At 39.7% G+C, this 12,253-nt stretch overlaps 1 protein-coding gene and 1 pseudogene across 2 annotated transcripts in view; one reads left to right on the top strand and one right to left on the bottom strand.

Moving 5' to 3' along the window:
• Nucleotides 1-12,253, top strand: part of LOC100917518 (merlin-like) — a 49,580-nt gene that overhangs the window by 14,762 nt on the left and 22,565 nt on the right. For both annotated transcript variants that reach the window (XM_023503669.2, XM_031967898.1), the window contains 4 exons: nucleotides 2,525-2,608; nucleotides 5,705-5,773; nucleotides 7,119-7,201; nucleotides 10,076-10,151. In XM_023503669.2, coding sequence (XP_023359437.1) covers nucleotides 2,525-2,608; nucleotides 5,705-5,773; nucleotides 7,119-7,201; nucleotides 10,076-10,151 — 312 coding nt within the window. The remainder of the gene's footprint in view (nucleotides 1-2,524; nucleotides 2,609-5,704; nucleotides 5,774-7,118; nucleotides 7,202-10,075; nucleotides 10,152-12,253) is intronic.
• LOC111720813 lies at nucleotides 4,421-5,165 on the bottom strand (annotated as a pseudogene).

The following is a 12,253-nucleotide window of genomic DNA, read 5'->3' on the forward strand; positions in this document are numbered from 1 at the left end:
GACTAAAAACCATTACATTGAATTCCCAGTCCCTATATTTATGCACACCTGCATCTTTGATTTCCTTCACAAGCTAATTGTACAATAATTCAGAGTCTGATTCTTTTTGTACAGCAAAATAATGTTTTGGTCATGTATACTTATTGTGTATCTAAGTTATATTTTAATATATTTAACATCTACTGGTCATCCTGCCATTTAGGGAGGGGTGGGGGTAAGAGGTGAAAAATTGGAACAAGAGATTCCATTTAAAGTAACTACTGATAATATAAAATATTTAGGAATCTATCTGCCAAGGGAAAATCAGAAACTTTATGAGCAAAATTACAGACCACTTTTCACACAAATTAAGTCTGATCTAACCAATTGGAAAAATATTAAATGCTCTTGGATAGGGCGAGCAAATATAATAAAGATGACAATATTACCTAAAAAAAAAAAAAAACAACAAAAAAAAAACAAAAGCACAGAGATGGGGTGGAATGTGGGCTATGAGGAACAGGTCAGGAATGTAGAGTATGTGAAAAGAAGTGATGTACCACTAGGGAATGTAAGTTGGAGCCCATATCGTGAAGGGCTTTAATGAATCAGAAAGGTTTTATCTGGTTCTGTTGGCAAAAGGGAGCCCTTGAAGCTTCTTGAGCAGGCAAGTGGCACAATCAAACTTGTGTTTTAGCAATAAAAATCTGGCTGCTGTTTGGAGAGTGATTGAGGAGGAGAAGAGAGATAAAAGACAAATCAATTAGGAGGCTCTTATAGTCATCCAGGTGGAAAGGGGGAGAACTAAGATTATTTTTGTGAATGAAGTAGAAGCCAGGGAGGTAGGAGTTGTAGAAATGAGAAGACTGGACATCTGGTTGGTTTTGAGGGGCCAGAAAGAGTAACGAGTAGAACCTGAGTGACTGATTGCAGGGATGGTGGGGGCCTTGACAGAAATAGAACAGTTAAGAAGCAGGAAGCAATGTGGGGGACAGAGGGAATGAGTTTGGTTTTGAGCATGTTGAATTTGACATGTTGATGGAAGATCAATGAGAGGGGTCTGGTAGGCTTTGGTGATGATGGCTTAGTCCTCTGAAGAGAACTTAGGGATGAGTGTCTCAATCTGGGAGGGATCTGCAGAGAAGTGATAGCTGAAGCCATGGAAGCTGATGAGAACAAGAGAAAGGGCATAAAGAGGGCTCAGCATTGAGCTTTGGGCAATCTGTCTGTGGGGTGGAATGGAGAGAGAGAGCAACAGCAAAGGAAACTGAGGAGGGGCCGGACAGACTGGACAGGCCAGGAGAAAGCAGGAAGGAAGAGTTCCTCCAGGAGAGCAGGCAGTCACCAGATTCACATGTGCCAGAAAATTCATCTAGGGCTTCCAGGTTGGTTACACTCTTTACAGATATCACCTCATTTGGTCCTCCCAATAACGCTGGGAGGAGGTGGATATTATGTTCATTTGACAGATGAGGAAACAGAGGCAGAGACTAAGTGACTGATCTAGGATCACACAGCCAGTGTCTGAGGCAGATTTGAATTCAGGACTTTCCAACTCCAAGTCCAGTGATCTTATCAAGTAGATGTCAAGAAATATGAAGACTGAGAAAAGGCCTTCCAATTTAACCCTGGAGAGATCATTAATAACTGGAGAAAATAGTTTCAGTTTATCGATGAGGTGAGATGCCATCATGGTTAAGTGGAAGCAACTAGTTCTAGAAATGTGGTCGGGAAGGGAAGGTGAGATATGGGATGCTAGCTAGGAGTAGAGTGGGGTCAAAAGAAGGTTTTTTAAAGACCTAGGCATGGATGTGGACAACTGGGAAGAAACCAGTAATAATTAACTGTCACGTCCTGGGGGTAAGAGCTCTTACTCTCTCGGAATCTCTGTGTCCTAATCTTCAGATGGAGATTTGACAAATCAGCCTCTTCAGGTTTCTCCAAGGAAATAATGTAAATGACTTTATAACCTTTAGGAGAGCTATGTAAAATAGAAGATATTTTATCTGAACAACCCAGACTTTTCAGAAGCTCTACTTAACAGAGTTCTCTTAGACCATTTTCTTGACTTGATTCAAAAATCAAAAGGAAAACAGTCTGAAGAGTAGGTCATACCCTTTCTAAGTTTCATTAGTCCATCGGGACCATTAATAGAATCTCAGTTTTAATCTTATAAATTGCACAAAAACTTAAAAAAAATTAAAAATGAAGGGGGGCCCCTAGATGGTGCAGTAGATAGAGTACTGGCCCTGGAGTCAGAAGGACCTGAGTTCAAATAATGACCTCAGATACTTAGCACTTACTGTCTGTGTGACCCTGGGCAAGTCACTTAAACCCCAAATGCCTTGCAAAACACACACACACACACACACACACACACACACACACACACACAGAAAATGAAAATGAAAACAAAACAACTTTTGTTGTGTTTCTGCTACAAAGACATGGTCTGAGCATATTTGAACTTACTGGCCTACTGGTACCGTTAGCCACAAACTAATGAGATCAACTATAATCAGGCATAATTGTTATTTCATTTTAGGTGAAGAAACAGATATTGGATGAAGAAATCTATTGTTCTCCAGAGGTCACAGTTTTGTTGGCTTCATATGCTGTCCAGGCTAAGGTAAGTGTATGGAACTTATGCTTTTATTTTTAAGTTTGTTTTTTTTTTTTTTGAGGCAATTAAGGTTAAGTGATTTGCCCAAGATCACACAGCTAGTAAGTGTTAAGTGTCTGAGGCTGGATTTGTGTTCAGGTACTGCTGACTTTAGGACCACTGCTCTATTTACTGCATCACCTAGCAACCTCCTATTTTTAGTTTAAATTTAATGTCAGTAGAAAAGTTGAATATTTATGTTTTACTGAATTAAAAAACCACATACCATTGAATGTTTATTCTAAAGAAACAAATTATGCAAATAATTATTTGGGGAGGATAAAAAACATACTGTCAGTTCAGTCTTTTTTTTTTCAGGCTTGTATAACTTTCCATAAACTCAAATTTTCTAATCAAAGATTTTAGAATGGCTTGTCAGTTCCTTCTCTCGCTCATTTTGTAGATTAGAAAACTAAGGCAGACAGAATTATGTGACTTGTCCAGGTGTCTGAAGCTAGAAGTGCTCTGTGCACGATGGCAATGGCGACCCCTTGCCCTTCAGGTACCTGCAGGGCCGCATTGGGGTACAGTTCTCCCTTCCACATCAGCACTTTCCCCAGTGCCGGCTGGCATAGACTTTCCACCAGTTCATTACCAGCCAGATCTCTGCCATTGTCACCTGAGACACTCTGGGGCAGCTGTGGAGCAACAGTCCTGCCTCAGTCCCTGTCTCCCATTTCTGACCCTGCAACCCCTGGGGCAGACCCTTGTCTCCTCGAACCTGGATTATGGTAATGGTTAGTTTGACATTCAATGCCCTTCATCACTTAGCCCCCTTCTACCTTTTCAGGCTTCTTATACTTTATATTCCCCCACATACTCCTCAATCCAGGGATCCTGATCTTGGGGCTGGTCCCCAGAGAAGATGCTCCATAAGACAGCAGGTGGTGAACCAATAGGATGCTGGGCCTGAGAGCAAATCTTGGACCCAGATATTTACTAGCCTTGGGGCCTGAGCAAGTCACTTAATCTCTGTTTCTTTATCTGGAAAATGGGAGAACAGTCTTTCCTCTCCTGGGTGGATGGGAGCATCAAAGGAGACAGTAATTGTAAAGGGCTTAGCACACTGATGGGCACATAGCAAGTCTGCGTAAATGTCAGCTCTTATCATTGTCTCAGAGGTCTGGACCCCCTTCTGCCCCTTGCCCCCAGTCCGGAATGTTCTCTGTTCTTGGCTCTGACTACAGACTTCCTTGGTTTCCTTTAAGTCTCAATTAAAATCCAGTCTTTTCTAGATCTTTCCCAACCCCTCTTAGTTCCAGTGCCTTATCTCTATTAAATATTTCTTACTTCTCCTATACATAGCTTGGTTCCAGGGTCCTTTGCCCATTATACTGTAAACTCCTTAAAGGTAGAAACTGTCTTTTGCTTTTTTTTGTATCCTAAAACTTAGCATAGTGCTTGGCACATAGTAGGTTTTTTTTTTTAAACAAGTAGTTAAATAGTTCTTTACTAAAGACTGATTTCTGTCTTCAAGAGGACAGTATATTAAAAAAATTATTTTTACCTTCTCCCTAAAATACTCTTTACTTTTCACAGTGTTCACATGTTTACAGCAATTGTATCTATAAAACATAATATAACATTATTCATAATCTGTTCACAATGTGTATTTTAAAAAGATATTTCTACATCTTAAAGATGCTTTTCATAACACAATCTAAAAACTGTGCTTTTAGAGAGACAACAGCTTAGAAAAGGTTCATTATGGCGGACTTATTGTCAAAGTTTACTTTTTAGGGGAACAATAAATAATCCTAATTTTGGAAGAGTTGATACTCATGTATAAATGACAAGATGGAGGTATTTACATAGTAATGTCTCCTTCATAGCACTCCTGTCAATAGCATAAAGATAATTTCCTCTAACATTGTTCATATTGTTCAGTCTTGTTTTTTGGGGGACACATCCTTCCATTTGTACAGCTTCTGGCCATCCCTCATATTTGTTTGTATCAAAAAAGCAAAGAGGCTTTTTGTTTTGATACCTTTTCCACCACAGCAGACCCAACTGTATCTAAAATCAAGGTGATTGATGGCTGTAATTTCCAAAGCTTCAACAGTGAGTTTGGTTAAAACTAACCAAATTTTGAATTGACGTAAGGAATTCAATAAACAGTGCCACATATCACAATATTCAGTGCACAATGTTTCTCTGATTTTTCCATTTCCCAATGCAGCATTGATTTCTCTTCCAACATTAATTTTTATTCCATGCATTAAAATGTCTTCTATGCAAAATTTGGGGTCAATGACATTAGCTGCTCCATTTGCCTTTATGAAGGCAAAGTGGTTTTTCTGGACAAGCTTTTGAAATTCCACATTTATATTTGGGAGGTTTTGTGTAAGCTGTCTGGAGTGCTGACCTTGCAAATACATTTCCTAAATTTGAATCTAACTTTAGTTCAAATATTTGAGATATGAGAAAATGTCAGTAGAAATACTGCTATAGCAACCACCAACTTTATAGCATCTGCCATCCCCATGTTTACATTCTCAGACTATGGCACCTTTTCATTAAGTAAGCATTTGGTACCCACTGACTCCCACCCCTGCCTGCTTGCCTGATCAGAGGTTGCCACTGTTTGGTTCCTGCCTGAGGCTGCTTGGTATGACACCTCAACCTCAATCTCAACTTCAAACCCAATTTCAGCCTCTTATTGTTGAGCTCTTTCTTCCTTCTCTCCCTCCTTCTCTTCCTCCTCATCCTTCTCCTCTTCTTTTTCTTCCTCCCCTCCTCTTTTTCTTCCTCTCCTCATCTTTCTCTTCCTCTTCCTTTTCTTCCTCTTCTTCCTCTTTCTTGACCTCCTTGTCATTCTCCTCTTCCTCTTCTTCCTCCCTTTCTCTTTTTCTTCCTCCTTCTTCATTTGCTTCTTCTCCTCTTCCCCATCCCCTTTCTCTTTCTCCTCCTCTTCCTCCTTTCCCTTCTCCTTCTCTTTCTCCTCCTTTTCTTTCCCTTCCATTCTCACTTTCTTGCTTATGGACAGGAGCATCCCGTAGTAGGTTCTTAACAAATGCTTATTGACTGACTTTCAAGCTAAAAGAAATCTTGTTTATATTTCAGTATGGTGACTATGACCCCAACTTTCACAAACCAGGCTTCTTAGCCCAGGATGAACTGTTGCCCCAAAGAGTGAGTATCTAAAAGAATTACTGCATATCTCATGCTTTTGAGTTCTTGCCACTTTTAGAAGAGCTGCCAGGGGATATTCTTAATGAGAGAGGAGGGGATTAATTAGAAGCAGTTTTTTGGTTAATTTTGCTAATCTCATTGCTCTCCTTCTAATCCTTCAATCTCTGGAAATTCCTACTTGCTCTGGGAAGTTTTTTCCACCTACTCCAGTCAATGCTGATTTTTCTCCCTTCTGTGGACTGATTTTCTGATCTCTGTGTTTCATTATTCAGTTGTATTTAATTTTGTACTTTAGTACAGGGGTTCTTAACCTGTAGTCCATATAGCCTAAAGAGTTTGTGCATAGATTTCAGGGTCTGGGAACTTGTAACTTTAAACACTTTGAAGATTTTGTTTCAGTAAAGTAATTTGCCTTTGTAATCTCATATATTTATTTTTATGCATTTAATAACATGATCCTGGGAAGGGATCTTACAGGCTTTACCAGACTGTACATGGTATAAAGGGGTCCATGGTACAAAAAAATTAAGCATATATTATTTTGTATTTGGCTGAGTACCTTTTAATTTAATAGCATTTTGTTTTTTCCCAATTACATGTATATACCATTTTCAACATTCACTTTTTTGAAAGATTTTGAGTTCCAAATTATTCTCCCTCCCTCCTTCTCTCCCCTCTCCAAGACAGCAAATGATCTGACATAGGTTATATATATTCAATTGTTTAAAACATATTTTCACATTAGTCATGTTGCAAAAGAAGAATCATAACAAAAGGAAAAAAAATCATGAAAAAAACAAAAACAAGCTCCCCAGAAGAGAAAATTGTATGCTTCAATATGCATTCAGACTTCATAGTTCTTTCTCTGTGGACATTTTCCATCCCAAGTCCATTGGAATTGTCTTAGATCACTGTATTGATGAAAAGAGCTAAGTCTATCATAGTTGATCATCACATAATTTTGCTGTAATTATGTACAATATTCTCCTGGTTCTGTTCACATTGCTCAGCATCAGATCATGTAAGTCTCTCCAGGTTTTTTCTGAAATTCACCTGTTCATCATTTCTTATAGAACAACAGTATTCCATTACATTAATTTACCACAACTTATTCAGTCATTTCCTAGTGGATAGACATCCCCTCAATTTCCAAATCTTTGCCATTCTTGGTTTAGTATTAAAAATATTGACCTGGGAGTTAAGAGATCTTGGTTCTAGTGCTTCCATTACCTTGTTTTGAGACCTCGGGAATGATGCTGAAGAAGATAATAATAGGTCCATCTTTAGTTAGCACAGGAGGAAGCTTTTCTCTCCCAGAAATCTCAGCTCTTCTTTTTCTTGGCAGGTCCTTAAGCAGTATCAGATGACAGTCCACATGTGGGAAGAAAAGATAACGGCCTGGTATGCAGAACACAGGGGTATTGCCAGGTAGGGAAACATGACACATTTTAGAAGACCATGGGCATGAGGCTGAACTACTTGAAGCTCCTGAAGTCGTCAAGATAATTAACATTAATTAAAGCACCTACAATGTATCAGGCTCTATGGACTCTATTTCTGGATCGATTGCCTGGACTGTGGTTTTTAAAATGTCTTTATCCTGGATCCGCAATAAAATACTGTCATCAGAGTATTTGAGTCCTCAGAGGACTCCTCCTTCCTGAGATTATATATATATATATATATATATATATATATATAGTATATAAATATAGTGATTTGTATATATGATGTTAGCTATTATTATTGTTATTATTTATTGCATTTTATTTTTAGTAATAGGTGACAATGTACAGCACAGAGTGGTTTGTTTGTGCCTTCTTTTTTGGTCTTTCAACAATCTTTGAGGTCAGAACTACGGGCCTTTTTAAGATTTAGAGAGAGGAAAGTAAAGTTCCTTGTTAAACACTAGAGTGTTGGGAGGAATCAGAGGAGCCTGAGGCTCTTCACTTTGATCCAGATTCTGGAGCTCTCTGCTCAGGCGTGGGACATACTCAGCCCCTGCCAGATCTCAGGTCATCACAGCTGGGGATTTTGTGTTGAGAACACTCATAAAAGACAAGAGTTTCTTGGCTGGGCAGAGAAGGACAGAGACAGAATTCTTTTTGACTTGTACCTTCTTATGGAGGATCTGAATGATTTGAGGTGACTCATGGTTACCATGGCCCCCAGGGCTCACCTTCCCGTAACTGACAACCTTCCTGACTCATCCCCTGGCCAGGTGTACCATTGCACTCAGCATGGGGCATTTTAGCCTCTTCCATTCTCTGGTGTGATGCCTTCTGTGCCCCAGCACCAAAGAAAAAAGGATAAGAACTCCCTACTCATGATTTTAGAAATTAGGATATAATCAGATCATAATCTGCATAACATTTTAGGTTCTATAGGTGCATTACATGAGCTCACTTGAGCCGTAAGTAGGTAGTTCAAGTGTTATTATCCTAATTTTAGGGATGAGAAAACTGAGGGGCAGAAGATAAAGGAATTTGACCAGCTTATTACCCAGCGTGTAAATGGCAGAATTTTCCTGATTCTGAGTCTAGCTTTGTAGCTACCATATCATGTTACCTCTTGGTTCTTGGGAAGGGCCTGAAAAAGAGAGTATTTATAGGTAAATTTAAGGGATATGGATTCCAGATCTCTATTATGAGAGAAAAGGTAGGTGAGGGGGTTGGGAAGTAAAAGTTTTCCCAGTGAAGCTGACAGGGCACTCTCTCCTGAATAAACCTGGGTAAAGTGTGGCTGGAGGAACTTTGGGAGGAGGGCCAGCCCATGTGCACACACCTCCAGGAGAGTGGCCCCTCCTGTGCCGGGGTGTCTGCTCAATTTCTTACCACTGTGAGGAATCTCATGGGAGGATTCAGTCAGAACCTGCAGTTTTCTGGGTGTTGGAAAAGAATCAGGGAGAGAAAGTTGCAATGGTTTGGAGGAGGTGGCTTTTTCTCCTGGAGGTAGGGAATTCTCCCTGCTTACCACTGGAAAAACAAATCCATCAGAAATTATTGTCAACATTCATTCTTACTAATTCTTCTGTTTATCCATCCATCCATCCATCCATCTACTTGTTCAACCAGTCTTTGTTGTATGCTTGCTCTGTGCCCAGGACTGTGCTAGAAATTGGGAAAACAAAAGAAATGTATTTTCCCTGTCCTTTATGGGTCTAGTTCAGAAAACAAACACATATACGTGAAACCATCAGATAGCAAATTATATTAATATTATTGATCTTTCTATTCTGTGATTTCTGAAATGGAACAACAAAGAGCCTCAGTGTAAAGTTATCCTTGTGAATCCTTACTTTAGAAGAGGGGCCTTTTGCTACTTAGGGAATTCAGCCTCCTTGGGCATTTATACAAAGCAGGAATTCATTGTGCCATCTCTCTAGAGTTATTCATTAAATATTATAGAAAAAATATTTTTCCAGTCTCTCTTCTGGCAGAGATGTGGGAGGCTGCCTGGCTGGTGTTGGGAAAAGTAGGCTGGATCTGAAGTGAGGCGAGACAGGATTGGGATGCTTAGCTTGGCGCTTATTAGCTCCCTGACTTTAAGGATATAATTTATGTTCCCAAATCTGACTTGGTAACTGAAATGGGGATAACAATACCTGTGCTAACTACTCTTTCTTTCCCTCCCTCCCTTCCAGATTCATAGGATCATAGATCTAGAGATAGAAGGGATATTGGAAGATATTTAGTCCATCCCCCTCTTTTTACAGATGAGGAAACTGAGGCACCATAAGGTTAAGTGACTTGTCAGTGGTCCCCACAGCTAGAAGTGAAGGTGGATGTGACCCCAGGTTTTGCAGAGTCTAAGCCTGATGCTCCTCCCATTGCACCAATGACCCAAAGAAGAAGCTTTGTAAATATTACATTGATAAAGTGTTGTAGCTTTTGAACAGGAAGAGACCTCAGGGTCATAGAGTCCAACTCCTTTGTTTTACAGATGAGAAAACTGAATCACATCCAGAGGCCCGTGACCTGCTTGGGATCACACAGAAGTAGAAAGTAGCAGAGACAGGATTTGGAGCCAGCTTCCCTGTCTCCAAGGCTTTAGAGCTCCTTCCACTAGACCTTGCTGGTCTTTAGCAATTCCCTTTATCTCTAATTATAACAAATAAAAGAGATAACAAGTTATGTTTATTTTTTAAGCAGCACCCTAAGTAGAAACCAACTGAATTAAAAATATGATTAAATTGAATATTAATATAAAAGGTGATACCTTCATAAATATTTAAAAAATAAGGTGATAGAAGTAATATTTTTCTATCTTAGGTTTTCCCTGAACTTTGTGTTTATTCTCCAGGGATGAAGCTGAGATGAACTATCTGAAAATTGCCCAAGATTTGGCCATGTATGGTGTCAATTACTTCCCCATTGAGGTAAGTAAAGTTTGCTCTTAAATGGGTCAGGCCATTAAATTGCCCAAGATTTGGCGATATATGGTGTCAATTACTTCCCCACTGAAGTAAGTAAAGTTTGCTCTTAAATGGGTCAGGCCGTAATCTTCAGTTTCCAGTCATTTCCTAAAAGCTGTTTTTTTCCCAGGGTTATTTTGGGATTACCAGTGAATCACATTTGGAGGTGGTTTCCAGATTACTGTCTCTTTTCATTTACAGACCCCTTTCCAAGCTGGAAAATGTCAAGGACCTGAGCACATGTTAGATTAACCAAGTTTAGGGCCTTGGGATTCCAGAAGGTCTCATCCTGAATAAAGCAACTAGAGTAATTTTTTTATAAAAGCTATAAAGATCTGGCCTATATTATACTTTCTAATCCTGAATCCGGGGGGGAAAAAGTAGCTGAAGAAGAGACTTGTAGTCATGGAAAACCATGTAAAGGTCTTATCTGAGACTTTATTAATAGTCTAAGGGCATATGATACCTGTCACTGTTGTAACCTGAGCTATATGAATAAAGGTAGAGCCTCAGGAGTAGTGGTGGGATTCCTTTGAAGGAATAGTCTTATTTCAGTTAAAATTTCAATTAATGTTAAAAAAAATTCTCTCTGAAAGTCCTTCTCCTTAACCCAGCTTCAAGGTGGTCCTGTGCTGTAGGTCTGCAAGCTCCAGCAGGTTCGGCTGAGTTGGGAAGGAGGAGTCCAGTGATTAGCTAATTATGTCTGTCATCTGAGGTCCTGCCTAATGAAATGCAGAGAGGCTCATTATGGGAAAGCTGCCTGCCAGGTGATGAGCCTTTTTTCCCAGCACCCACTTGGTCTGGAGACTGATGAAGGCCTGGAGGGCTTTTGGTCATCACCGTTAGTTGGAGAGTAAGGCCAGAGAGAATCCACAGGATGCAAGTTTTCATTTTGTGCACATGGAGGAAGATTACCAAAGGGTTGCTGCTTCCCAACGTCCGCATTAAGTGATCCCCATCTCCCCACTAAGTAGGAGCCACATTTCTCTTCTTAAACTGGTCTGCACCCCAGTTCTTGGTGATCCCATCACTTACAAGGTCCATAGAATTTCTCTGGTTGTTACCAATTACACTTTGTAAATTCTGGTATGGCTCAGAGGCAACTTCTTCACACATTTTTGTGTGTCCCTTCTCTCTCTTTAAAAAAAAAACTTTATTTTTAATACACATTGTTTTATGAATCATGTTGGCAAAGAAAAATCAGAACAAAAGGGAAAAACCATGGGAGAGAAAAACCCCCCGGAAAAAAGAAGTGAACATAGCATGTCTTGATTTACATTCAATCTCCATAGTTCTTTTTCTGGATAAATCTGACATTTTCTGTCCAAAGGCTGTTGGGATTGCCTTGGAGTGTTCTTTCTCTTTTGATATATAGCTTCTTTCTTTTTGAAGAAGCAATGTGGCAGACTGGATGGAGGGATACACATGTTATCTGGAAGACCTGAGCTCAGATCTCAGTCTTAGAAAGTTTCTAGCTGTGGGACCCCAAGCAAATCACTTCCCCATTCTCTATCTCAGTTTCTTCATCTGTAAAATGGGGAAAAAAACCTATCTTCTGGGGTAGTTGAGAGGACAATTTGCAAAAAATAAAAAACACTTTGCAGATGCTAGCTATTGTTGTTATTATTGTTACACGGTCCACCCCAGCTGGTGATCTTTTCTAATCTTAATTGGGTTTGATTTGGATTGTGCAAATAGAGTTACTATCATGAAGTTGCTGAATAGTCTGAAACCACTTTATTATAATTTAGTTTAGTTCAATTCCACGAGCACTCATTACCTACTTACTATGTGTCAACCATTGTTTTGGGCACTGGGTTCCAAAGTCAAACATTAACACAGTGCCTGCCTTCAAGGAGTTTACATTGTACTAGAATTAAACAGTAGGCACCCAGATAAAGGGAGATAGGGTCAGGGTAAATGTAGGATTCTTTAATGCTTCGGACTACCTCCTTCTGTTTCTTGAGTGTTCATGGCACTGCTCTCTCTTGGTTTTCCTCCCTGCATGACCGATCTTTCTATGCTCTAGCACTCTGTCGGATCTGCTTTCCTCTCTCCATATTTGC

The sequence above is a fragment of the Sarcophilus harrisii genome, chromosome 4 (assembly GCF_902635505.1).
Source record: "Sarcophilus harrisii chromosome 4, mSarHar1.11, whole genome shotgun sequence".
Taxonomy (NCBI): Eukaryota; Metazoa; Chordata; class Mammalia; order Dasyuromorphia; family Dasyuridae; genus Sarcophilus; species Sarcophilus harrisii.